This window comes from Boleophthalmus pectinirostris, unplaced genomic scaffold, assembly GCF_026225935.1.
Source record: "Boleophthalmus pectinirostris isolate CB_2022bp ecotype Guang Dong unplaced genomic scaffold, ASM2622593v1 HiC_scaffold_18, whole genome shotgun sequence".
NCBI classification, from domain to species: Eukaryota; Metazoa; Chordata; class Actinopteri; order Gobiiformes; family Gobiidae; genus Boleophthalmus; species Boleophthalmus pectinirostris.
Window position 1 is genome coordinate 24,509,665 of NW_026571133.1, and position 12,368 is coordinate 24,522,032.

The 12,368-nt window shown below is 40.3% G+C and overlaps 2 protein-coding genes across 2 annotated transcripts; one reads left to right on the top strand and one right to left on the bottom strand.

Moving 5' to 3' along the window:
* Window positions 1-62: 62 nt before the first annotated feature.
* Window positions 63-6,953, bottom strand: dmgdh (dimethylglycine dehydrogenase). The gene is made up of 16 exons (XM_020921629.2): window positions 6,707-6,953; window positions 6,436-6,604; window positions 5,830-5,928; window positions 5,587-5,751; window positions 5,299-5,503; window positions 3,637-3,885; window positions 3,369-3,567; window positions 3,135-3,304; window positions 2,849-3,002; window positions 2,398-2,563; window positions 2,086-2,216; window positions 1,455-1,672; window positions 1,223-1,380; window positions 1,078-1,137; window positions 871-1,005; window positions 63-798 (listed from the first exon to the last, which is right to left on the bottom strand). Exons 1-16 carry the CDS (start codon window positions 6,826-6,828, stop codon window positions 577-579), a joined length of 2,622 nt encoding a protein of 873 aa, XP_020777288.1. The 5' UTR covers window positions 6,829-6,953; the 3' UTR covers window positions 63-576.
* Window positions 6,954-8,223: 1,270 nt separating this feature from the next.
* On the top strand, window positions 8,224-10,703 carry LOC110157444 (betaine--homocysteine S-methyltransferase 1-like). Its single transcript, XM_020921785.2, has 8 exons — window positions 8,224-8,323; window positions 8,452-8,584; window positions 8,681-8,793; window positions 8,924-9,115; window positions 9,199-9,346; window positions 9,731-9,913; window positions 9,982-10,210; window positions 10,286-10,703. The coding sequence occupies exons 1-8, from the start codon at window positions 8,231-8,233 to the stop codon at window positions 10,458-10,460; spliced, it is 1,266 nt and encodes a 421-aa protein (XP_020777444.2). The 5' UTR covers window positions 8,224-8,230; the 3' UTR covers window positions 10,461-10,703.
* The last annotated feature ends 1,665 nt before the right edge of the window (window positions 10,704-12,368 follow it).

Sequence of the window (12,368 nt, forward strand, 5' to 3'; positions counted from 1 at the left end):
GTAGCCCTATAACCTTTGATAAAAAAAAAAAAAAAAAAAGACCCATTATCCATGTTGTTATTGTGTTATTTTATTTGTCAATGGGCTGAATAGCCTGACACTACCGTCAGTGTGTACCTACGTACAGTGTGAAATTAGGCAAAGCAGGTTTTACACTAATTCCTCCAAAAATGAGGAATTTATCAAAGTGAACATGTTAAAAAAAAATCACAATTTGAAATCATCAGCTCATTGATACAATAAAAGTTGACTTTTGATATTACCATACTTACCATGCAATACATGCCTACTGAGCCTATATGACAAGTTTACATATTGTACACTTTTTTTTTTAGCAAAGGTATAATTTTAAAACAATGATAATTACAATAAAATCATATAAAACAGGTTTGTACAACAATGCAACAATTGGTTATAAATCTGTTCTTTTGTGTCATTATTAAAATTACAACATCTGTCCACAAACATACAAAGATGAATCCTTTGATGAATTAAATCTTTTAAGACATGATGGTTTAAGATAATCCCTTCAAAATATGGACCACAATAAAATATTCCAGTCTACATTAACTGACTTTATACTGGTTTTGCTTTGCTCTTGGCCTTTTTCTGCAATCTGGTCCGTGTGGGCTCTGTCAGGACCAGTGGCTCCTGGATAACCATGGCGGGATACTTCCTTCCCAGTAGCTCGACCTCCACCTTTTGGCCCACTGATGTCAGATCTATGGGCAGATAGGCAAAAGCCAGACTCTGCTGGGCAATGTAACTGTAGGCTCCAGAAGTTGTGTTGCCAACAACCTGAAGAGGACAAAACAAAAGTTATTTAACTATCCTAGCAATGAATGCCTTTTTTGTTTCATTGCCATTTACCTTGTCGTTTAACCAAATGGTCTCATTCCCCTCGGGGTCGATGTCATCTGTATCAACACAGATGTATGACAGCTTTCTCTTCAGACCCTTGGCTTTTATCTCCTTCAGAGCATCTTTGCCAATAAAGTCAGTAGGCTGAAACAATTAACAGTTAGTTATTTTGTTATTACTATTTCAATAACCTGGCATGCATGTGATATTTGTTACCTTATTCAGTTTGATAAAATAATCCAGTCCAGCCTCCAAAGGGTTGGTGTCACAATTCATCTGTAAAGATCAAAATGTTGAATTGGTTCTAGATTTAACTCCTTATATTTAAAATGAAATGCTAATGGTAGTGGTGGGGATTAACCTCAGCTCCCCAGCCCCTGAAGCCTTTCTCCAGTCTCAGGGAATTCATAGCATATGTGCCAAAATTGTCAATGCCATGATCTTTTCCAGCTCCCATAATGGCTTGGTACACAGTTGCCATGTTCTTTTGATCAACATAAATCTCCCAGCCAAGTTCACCTAAAACCCCAAAATGTGAATTGTTAGTCTTCTACTCAATTGAACACTCAACTGAAATCCATTTTGTGTATTACCTGAGTAGGATATTCTAATAGCTTGGACAGAAACTCCTGCTAAATCAATAGTCTTGCACTGCAGAAACTTAAAACCAGTGTCACTCATGTCCTCAGTGGTCAGTTTTTGCAGAACTGTGCGTGAATTCGGTCCTGCAACACCCAAGACTCCAATATCATCTGTAACATTGGTGATCTCAACGTCATATCCACCATTTGCAACCTCTGCTTCGATCCACCTGTGTTGAATTCAAAATGTTACATTTTCAACATTGCACTATGTTACTTCAGGTTATGTCACATTTGCCACGTTTCATAAAAAATGACCTCAATGAACTCTGCAGTTTCTTTACTTACCACTAGAGTGTGCTGTGCAACACTGCTATGAACTAGCTGTCTATTTTAACACGGTTGTACTGGGTCAGTCAGTAGGGGAACCCACAAGAATGTAATCAAATACTGCTTTGTAACTGGAGAAACTGGAGGGGCATTGAACTTACAGCTATTCAGGTTTTATTCAGAACAGCTAGCTTCTCATTTATATTTGGAGTCACACAGTGGCAAACATTGGTAATTCATTGTAAATACTTTTTTTTTTTTTTTTTACATATTAAGAGTGATTATAAATATGAATACAGCTGGATGCATTTACCTGAGGTCGTGTAGCTCTGACCCAGAGCCTGTGATAAGCAAGAACTCCCCTGGTGCTACCTGGGTGATGGTGACCTCTGCAAAGACTTTCCCAGTGGGTGTCAACATGTGGCTGATATTAGTATGACCAGTCTGACCAAACAAACAAAATCACATCAGGGAGAGGCAAATGTGTAAGTGGAAGACCTGCTCTTAGATTACAGCTACAGTCAGTCATAATATTCATGGGTATGCATGCTTTATATGAATTGTATCAAACAAAAGATGATTGTATATGTGGTCACTTTTGTAACAAAAGTCATTAAATCTCTACCTTGGGCATTGTGTTAGCAAAAAGACGGTCCAAGAGCTTGTGGGAGTCCTTTCCTTTCACACAAAATTTTCCAAAAGGTGTCAGGTCTATTACACCGACCTTCTCCATCACCAGCTTGCATTCTCTGCCAACTGGTCCAAACCAGTTAGTACGTCGGAAACTGGGCCTAAACACAACGTCGTAATAGATAAATTAATAGTATAAATAACACAACAATAATACAATAATAACTTAAGATATGTTTATTTGGTTATTGTGTCTTGGGGCTGAAAGTGAACAACTAGTGTAGTGGTATGTGTTCCCCTAACAGTTGTGTGTATCTGCCTCAATTTAAACACTTCCTTCTATCTCAGAATTGTGTTTCAGTGAACAGGTTTGAGAAAGCTTTTCCACAGGCACTATACAACATTAATGTAATAGCTAGCTCATTCACTGCTATTTAGTTTCTTACTTGTATCCAGTGTCATCTCCAGGTTTATAATACCAGTGAGGCTGTTCCCATCCAGCGTGAAATCCCATGGAGCATTTGTCTTTGAGGAGATCATAGATACCACTTGTTCGCTTCGTTGGTCTGCCTTCAAATCGCTCCTCCTTGGGGTAACCCACTAAGAATGTGATATGAATATGAATTAATTTGATAAATATATTTATAAATAAGGGTTTATTTCATCCAACAAAGCCTGAAACTTCATCTGGCTTGTAAAATGTTCTGGATTACAAAAAGATTTCATTCTTACCTACGTTGTTGAAACCGTATGATTCTCTGGCTTTGGCACACATGAATGGTATATCTGCCCATTTGCCGTAACGATTGGGGTCACACTCAATCAGATCATAAGGTGGTTCTCCATTCCTAATCCAGTCACTCAGGAACTTCCCTATCCCACCTGCATGAATTACTCCATACCTGTACCAATACAATCACAAATAAGGTACTAAAAATAACACTCAACATCTATCTGTAAATGTACCCAAATCCAATGGCTGTCCAGTAGTTAGGAACCCCCTGGTGTGGTCCGACCATAGGCAGGAGGTCCGGCGTGTATGTGATTGGTCCAGAAACAATGTTGATAATATCTGCATTCTTCAGTACTGGTACCATCTCCATAGCCATCTCAACATGTTCCATAATACGGTCAAGGTCTGATTCAAATAGCTCTTTACCAAAACCTATGAACAGAACAAATACATTTACAGTACAAATATTTATTTATTTATTTATTTATAGCAAAAACCAACCTGGAGGCACCCCTTCTCTCACCCAAGAGTCCTGCAGCACCATTTTCTCCATCTTCTCATAAGGACCAAATAAAAGGCCATCCCTCTCCTGACGCAGGTAGTATGAACCCTCCAAGTCTCTGATGACAGCCAGTTCCCTTTTCAGAGCCTTCACCTCTGGCACTGTTGCTGTAACCACGTACTGGTGATGCACTGGGATCGTGGGGTGATCAAACCCAATCATCTGACCCAGCTCCCTGGCCCAAAATCCTAGTAAAACAGTTACTATGAGCACTCATAAGCTAATGATAAAGAGCTACAAAGAAAACTTATTTCGCCTCTTTAATTAAGCAAAGCAGCAGGCAGGAACATCAAGGTTTCTTGATAATCGTTACTTGATAAAGAAAAAAAAATCATGGTACTTGTAAAATCAAGTTAATCAATACTCCAAAAAATAAACCTGTAAAGTGCTTTTATACCTGACTCATTATGTCATTTTCATTTAGAAGTTTTAATTTCATAAATCTTGTGACCTAACAGTGGAATAGTAGACAATGGGAATGCAAAAAAAATAAGTAAATGATTTCACTGTTGTTTATGTGTAGAGGCAATAATAGAAATGTTAAATTGTTATGTTTCTTTAGATTGTGACATCCTACCTAATAGAATTGGTAATCATAATGTAATAACAGTATACTACTGTACATAGCATGTCAACTGCAAAACATTTCTCTCCTAATTGTTACTGGAGTGCATATTTAAAATAGCATCCACAATATAATTACGCAAACCAGAAATCTATCCCTATCTTGTCAAGGGAAACTGGAGTTACTAAGCAAACATTTCGATAAGAGCCCAGTCAATTCAGGCCAGGACTGGAGTTACGGTTAAACGCAGGACATTCTCTTGGAGGGCTGGACCAATAACAAGTTTAAAAAAAAACAAGATAGTACATTTCACTATTACAAATAAAATATAAACAAAATAACTAACCTATTTGGTATATTATGGAGAAATTGTAGTGAAATAATGATGAACTGAATTGCACATACAGATATATGGATGAATACATGAGCAGAACTGACTGAAACATAAGGTGACAGCAAACTTTTAAATTCTGGTTGGCCAGGACAGTCAAGTTATGTCCACATTTCTGAAACCAGGAAAAACAAAAAAGAGAAAAATGGGGTAGGAGGTGTGCTTAAATGCAGCACTGAGATTGGATAAGAACTAAACTGCTGGCTTGTTGGGATTGGTTGCTGGACATAGTGAGGGCAAAAGACCAGAAAGATCTACACAATAACTGGTTTCATCTGGATTTGGAATATGCAGGTGAAATGCATAGTAAACAAAGTAATATAATGAATTATATTATTATTTGATTGAGTATTTTTCAGCCAGTATTTCTTACAAGAGTCATCTAATGAACAAGCAAACACTTAAATTGGACTAACAGAACCCAAAACTTTACAATGGCCATTTAAAGTTGGAGTTTGTTTGACTGAAGTTCTTGTCATTTAATGATTCTCAAGATAATTCTAAAGATGTTGTACATATGCTCCACTGATCTTGGAATGTAACTGTTATCTTGTCATCAGAAGACAATAAATACATCAATAAAGAAGTGGGAATGTTTTTCATAAATACAACAAAATAACTAAAAAGAATGTTGTTCTGCGTTACCTGCAGTGTTAACAATACGGTTTGCACGAATGGTTCCATGATCAGTGTGAACGTCCCATTTGCCATCAGGAGTACACTTCAGTGCGGTCACAGGGGCAGGGTTGTAAATCTGAGCACCATACATGCGAGCCCCAGCCGCCAGTGCCATGGTGAGGGAGTATGGGTCTATGTGTCCATCCCCTGGGGTATACAGTCCTGCCAACACCTAGAAGTAAACAAAACTAAACTCAGTCAATCTTGTGACTAGTATTATATTATTTATCGCTTCTGTATGAGCTTTATACAGACTTTGTCCATGTTCAGCAGTGGAAACAACTCTTGCACTTTCTCTGGCCCAATGAAATACTGTTCAGTGACATGCCAGTGGGTCCGAGTCATCTGATACCTCATCTCATCAACGCGTGCAGGCGTGGAAGCAATACGCACACTACCAGGGTTGTGAAAACCTACAGCCTAAAAGATATATAAATTTGATTCAGACTCAGTGTCTAAGGAAAAAAAAAGAAAACATTCAAATCTGGAAAGCATTACCTGGCCCGTCTCAGCCTCCAACGACTCATACAGTTTAATGCTGTCGTAGTGAACTTTCTTTAGGTTGATACCTGGGTGATAGTAAGTGGTCAGCCCAGCCTGCAATTCACACAGAAACATTTTTCAATTCATAAATGCATTTAAATGCACACATTTAAACGTTTTTTTTTAAAATCCTAAGATACTGATCCCCTACCTCTAATGTGTCATATGTGTATTTATAGCATTACAGAGCAGTTCATGGAAGTTGTAAGGAGTGACCCATAAGTCGGTCAAGTCCTCAAGTGCCTTGAAACACGTAACTGTAGTTAGTGTAAACAGGTAATCTAATTCATCTAATTTGTCTTAAAACCTACTGAAATTACAGTGTTTACATAAAAGACATTTTGAGTCATATCTTAAATCAGATGTATGGGAATAGAGACTATTGGGCAAAATGTTTTTTTTTTTTCTTATAATACAGATGCCTAGTGTGCATTCCCAAAGGCACTGGCTGTTATTGCTTATTATTGTTGATCCTCTTTAAGTGGTTTAAACTGAACCGTTATTTTGGATCATAAAATAATAATTATAAAAAGGAGGAAAAGAGCAATCGTTTTGACATACAGCATGCCAAGTGGAACCCGCTGTCAGCTCAGTTTTCTCCAACAACACGACATCTTTCATTCCACTTTTGGCCAAGTGATAAGCCAGGCTGACCCCTACGCAGCCCCCACCGATGATCACAGTGTCGGCAGTGTCTTTCCATCGTTTTCCCAAAACTGAAGATGTCTCACTAAAAAAATAATGATAATAAAATAAATAAATAAAAAGAAACACGCGTTTTTGGATTAACATAAAGTGACAGAACGTCTTTTTATAAAATAGAATGTCTCACCTGTCTGCGGTTGAGCGTCTTGAAGAGCAGGTTATAGTCCTCAAAAATAGATGAGAAACTACACGACATGCGGTCAAATCTTTCCGCGCGCCGCATTTGAAAAAATTAAACAAGTTAGACATAGCGACACGAAAATATGCGAGTGAGTTTTACTAATCAAAGCATAACGGAGATTTCTTTTAGCACCGCTTTTAGTCTGCTTCAGTCATGCTTTACAAAGCTCCCACTTGTACAGGGGGTTTGGCACGCCCACAAGTGGACTCACTACTAGTCAGTTTGAACAGGACCTAACCCGACTCACCCGCTGCCCCATTAACCCTTCATGTGCGAACTCTGCGAATGTGGGTCACCTGAAAATGTTTACGTGCATGTTCAAGTGATTTCACCTAAAAGTATTTTATTTGGAGGTGTACATATAAATAAGAAAAAACACAGCAGTTTATTGAATAGCCAACAAAAATTATTGAATGTTGTTAATAATTAATTGCTTGTTTATAGGACTGGACAGGCTTTCACTTTGGACTATGTAGACACAATTTACTGATCTGTTGCTTTTGACAGTCTGCAGTCTTGTGATTTAAGGAGTAGGCCACTGGAAGTATCTATTTATCAAAGAACTCCCACACTTCACCAGTAAATGTCAGTGAAGTCAGTCTGTGTGACCCTGGCATTCCACTGGTTGTCTAGGTATAGCATGCTGTGAAAGTACGGCATGAGCACAATAACAACAATTTAGTGGAGAATGGTGGATGAGGGATTGCTTGGGTACAGATTATATATAGGCATTTTCACATGTAACTTTTCTGTAATACATTAAACATCTAGCTTTTACCTAACACCCATTTATTTCGCTGTGGGTGTTTGTTATTGCTTTAAAAATGCTTATTGTGAGCAGGCTTGCCTCTCCACAGATCTGACCTTGTATAAAACACGTGGCCATTGGCTAGGCTTATGTGTTTAATGCCATATTGTGAAATATTCAAGGTAAAGCAAATAACATCCATGGCGGTGGCTGATGGGGGACCCTCCACCAGAAAAGTTAATGCATTTTTAATGGGAATGAGGGCAGGTAAAAGGACTATTGTTATTGTGTACTCGTTATAAGCTAGTTGGTTAGAATGGCCTAGTTAGTAGCCTACTAGTAGACTTCGTCAATTGAAATGACAAGGTTCAATTTAATTTAGGATGTAATCACTGGGCATATCTGTTAAGTGGAGGCTTTGCTCTTTGGGTTGTGGATCTGATTGCATTTATTGATTGCATTGATTACATTGTTTGCATTGTTTTGAAGGCAAAAAATGTCTAGTTTATTGATTTAACCGGTCAATAAAATACAGTAGCCTTTTATCCCAGGGTGCTTGATAATAATTAGCCAAATTTAATCAGATGTCCTTACAGATGGCTACAATAGAATTAGGTGATTTGTAAAACTCTATGGGAGGTGTTATCTAAGAAGCGGGCGGAACCAAATTAAAGTGACCTCCCCAGATCCGCACCCCTCCATGACATATAAATACTGTACGGATGACTGCAAGTGGTCCTTCCCGAACTCAGAAGTTCTGTCTGAGCAAAGAGAGCCGCCCTTACTCCGAGACGATGGCACCCGCTGGAAAGAAGGTGAGGAGGCAGTCATTTATTTGCAGATTTAACGCGTCTTCTTCAACTTTTATACAAATCGTGAATGAATGAACCAACTTTGAACACGCACGTGATTTTGGTGTATTGTTGCGCATGTGAACTTGTAGGGTATTCTGGAGCGCCTGGATGCTGGAGAAATAGTAATCGGGGACGGTGGTTTTGTCTTCGCTCTTGAGAAGCGGGGCTATGTGAAGGCAGGGCCGTGGACTCCTGAGGCGGCTGCCGAGAACCCTGAGGCTGGTTAGAGAGGCTCACCTTAGTTATTAAAAATATTAACTGGCAATTCTATAAAAGCGCATAGGCCTACTATTTGACTCTGTTTGTGGTTTATTCCAGTTAGACAGCTGCACAGGGAGTTTCTAAGGGCTGGCTCCAATGTCATGCAAACCTTCACTTTCTACGCCAGTGATGATAAACTGGAGAACAGGGGCCACACTCAACGCTTTACCGTGAGTAATCTGACAGCAGCTGGTCTCATGTGTCCTAAATTGTCCGAAAGGGGATGGCATCTTGGCAGAGACATTAGAGAATTTGCATGTGTCCGTCTCAAATCACACTATCCTCCTTGCCTAACTACAGGGCAAGCAAATCAACGAGTTGGCTTGTGACCTGGCCCGAGAGGTGGCAAATGAAGGGGATGCTCTGGTGGCAGGTGGAGTCTCCCAGACCCCTGCTTATCTCAGCTGTAAGAGTGAGGATGACGTCAAGGCTATCTTTCAGAAGCAGCTGGATGTCTTTGTCAACAAAGATGTGGACTTCTTGATTGCAGAGGTGAGATTTATTTTCATGTGGATATGATGCTTTTGCAGGTGCTTCATTTAAAATGCACAGGTTCAATGTGTGTCTCTCTGTAGTATTTTGAACATGTGGAAGAAGCGGAGTGGGCTGTGCAGGTTCTGAAGGCCACTGGAAAGCCAGTAGCTGCTACTTTGTGCATTGGGCCAGAGGGAGACCTGAACAGCGTCAGCCCAGGAGATTGTGCTGTTAAACTCGTCAAAGCTGGTATGAACACTTAGTTTGAAAGGTTAGATTCAGTGCAAAGTGTAATGACGCGCCACAAAATACCCCTACTCCAATTATTGGCACCACCTAGTGGCAGGATGAAAAATGAGGGTGAAGAACTCTGTGACATAACAGGAGCACTATAACTTTTCTAGTGGACTTTCTGCCAAAGTCATATGGTATTGTTTGTTCAATTACAGGGGTTTTATTGCTCCAAAGTACTTAAAAAGCATACCATCTGACTGTGAGTGGGATCACCTCTCCTTAGATCAGACCATAATGTTTTATTCTTTCCTTGGAGACAACTGAACCTTCACCATAAATATTCTATAGTCTGAGTCTAGTTTATTACTTTTCTGATCCTCGATACATTTTTCTGTGTAGGAGCTGACATAGTTGGCATCAACTGTCACTTTGACCCTGAAACCTGCATAAAGACAGTCAAAATGATGAAGGAGGGAGTGGAAAAAGCTGGCCTCAAAGCTCACTACATGAGCCAGCCTCTTGCTTACCATACTCCAGACTGTAACAGACAAGGCTTCATTGATCTACCTGAGTTCCCCTTTGGTATCTTTTCTATTGTCTTTTAACCCTTTGCATGTTACACTATTATGAGACTTGTATCTTGTTTTCAGCTCTTGAACCAAGAATACTGACTAGATGGGATATGCAGAAATATGCCAGAGAAGCTTATAATGCAGGTATTCGTTACATTGGAGGCTGTTGTGGTTTTGAACCTTACCACATTCGGGCCCTGTCTGAAGAACTGGCAGTAGAGAGGGGCTTTCTTCCAGCTGGTTCAGAGAAACATGGATCTTGGGGAAGTGGTCTGGAAATGCACACAAAGCCTTGGGTCAGAGCTAGGTTGGTATCAAAAATCTGATCTCATTGCAATGTCAAGTTATTGCAAAATAGCATCCATAACGTTAACTTTAACAGGGCTCGTCGTGACTACTGGGAGCAGTTGAAGCCTGCGTCCGGCCGCCCATATTGTTCATCTTTGTCTGTGCCTGACAGCTGGGGTATTACGAGAGGTCATGCTGATTTGATGCAGCAAAAGGAAGCAACATCCCAAGAACAACTAAAGGCACTTTTTGACAAAGTTAAGCATTGAAGTGACACACTGAAAGCTTTCACCATTCCTAGTTTACATGCCTACAAGACTGAACTCAATTTGTCAAGGACCATTTCATGACTGACTGGTATAAATTATAATAAGCGATGTCTGTTTTCTTACATGGATTGTAATAACATATATGAACCCAGTAACAGACTGACATTTGTCACAAGTATGCTACCTGAGAACTATATGCACTCCAGTTACATCAACTTGTATTAAATGTTTAAACTAAAACTCTCAAGGTTTTTACTTTCATTCTAATGGGGAAAAAATAATTGGCTTCATGCAGTTGCTTAACTTCACTTAATTAAGTATAGCTGAAAATCAAGGTTGTAACTGTTGTCAAAGAAGGGAAACACGTGAAGAGATTTGATTTTTTTTTTTTTATGGGTGTAACTTGAAAGTCATGGTTGCAGATTCGAGGGGAAAATAGCTCATTGAGGACTACAAGATAAGGTTATGCAGCTAGTAAAACTTTCTCTCTCAAATGTCGTAGTTGTAATAGCCAAATGCGCCCAGCAGATGGGGATAATAAACTACACATGTGGGCTAATCCACGGATCTATTAAAATGTGAGTTAACAAATATGCGAGGCTTCAGAAAGTCTAACTGGAAAATGTTTAAATTGAGTTTTGGTCTTTTCATGGTCTTTTTAGCATACCCTGTGATAAGATATTCAAGGTATAAAATATTGTATTAGTCCAAACATTTCTTGAAAGAGTGGAGAGAGCCATTTTTCCTACATAAACTAAATGCAGCACTTGGGGGGATGGGCGTAATGTTGAAGTCCCGCCCCGGATTTGACACCACGCACGTACCAGGGCATGTACCTCTGCTTGTAAACAGAGGCTCACACGTGACTGTGAAAAGCGAGCGGAGCAGCGCCACCGCTTTGTTTGAGCGGACAAAGAGCGACACGGACAGCGCTAAACTAGCACCAGGGGGACGAGGCATGTAGGTGTGATGACAACCCGTAATATCTGCGCTATGAAGGAGCCTTTTTCCTCTGTTTATGACGCTGTACGCGGAATAGATGTCTGACGCCTCAACGGCACCGAGAGGACAACCTTGTTTTTTACAAGCGCTCTGGTGGTAAACAAAGCCGGGATATATTGTATGCTTTGTTACAGTTTGATGCCAGATGCGTTATTAGCAGTACTGACGCTGTTTTGTACGTTTGTTTTTGGTCGTTTCTCTGCTGTCCGTCGTGTGTTAGCAGCAGTCCTTAGCCTCGGAATCAGAGGGGATTTGTGGCTAACGCTAATCTACGTGTCCCTTTTATTGGCTGGATGAAATGTCATTCACCATGGAAGATAACTTTGAGTCGGGATGGGTGTCAGTCCGTCCCAAAGTCTTTGACGAAAAAGAAAGACATAAATTTGTTTTCATTGTGGCGTGGAATGACATTGAGGAAAAGTTTGCCATAACCTGTCACAACAGGACGGTGCAAAGAAGGACTACTTTTCTGGACCCTCTTCTCGAGTGCAGCCCCGTTGAAGTACTTCCTGCGCACGGCGCCTCCGTGGCAGAAAAACACAACACAAATGGTGTCAGAACCAAACTAGATGAAGTGTGTCAGGAGGCCAAAGTAAGACCACATTCGTTCCCCAAAGGCAGAGCAAAGAGCGAGGCCTGGGACAAGAAGCCCACAAAGACTGCACGCTCCAAAACAACTGATAACGTGAATTACAGTATGGGCTCCTGGGACATTGTGGTGAACCCTAAAGCAGTGGACATGGAAATCATAGAGCCTATAGAGATGCAGGGGCTACTGTCTCCTGTGTGCATGGAGCCAGGGGAGAGTGAGGGTAGTGGGCACGAGGACTTCAGCTGGGCCGGTCTGTTTTCCTTCCAGGACCTACGCGCAGCACATCTCCAACTGTGCGCTGTCAACTCAGACCT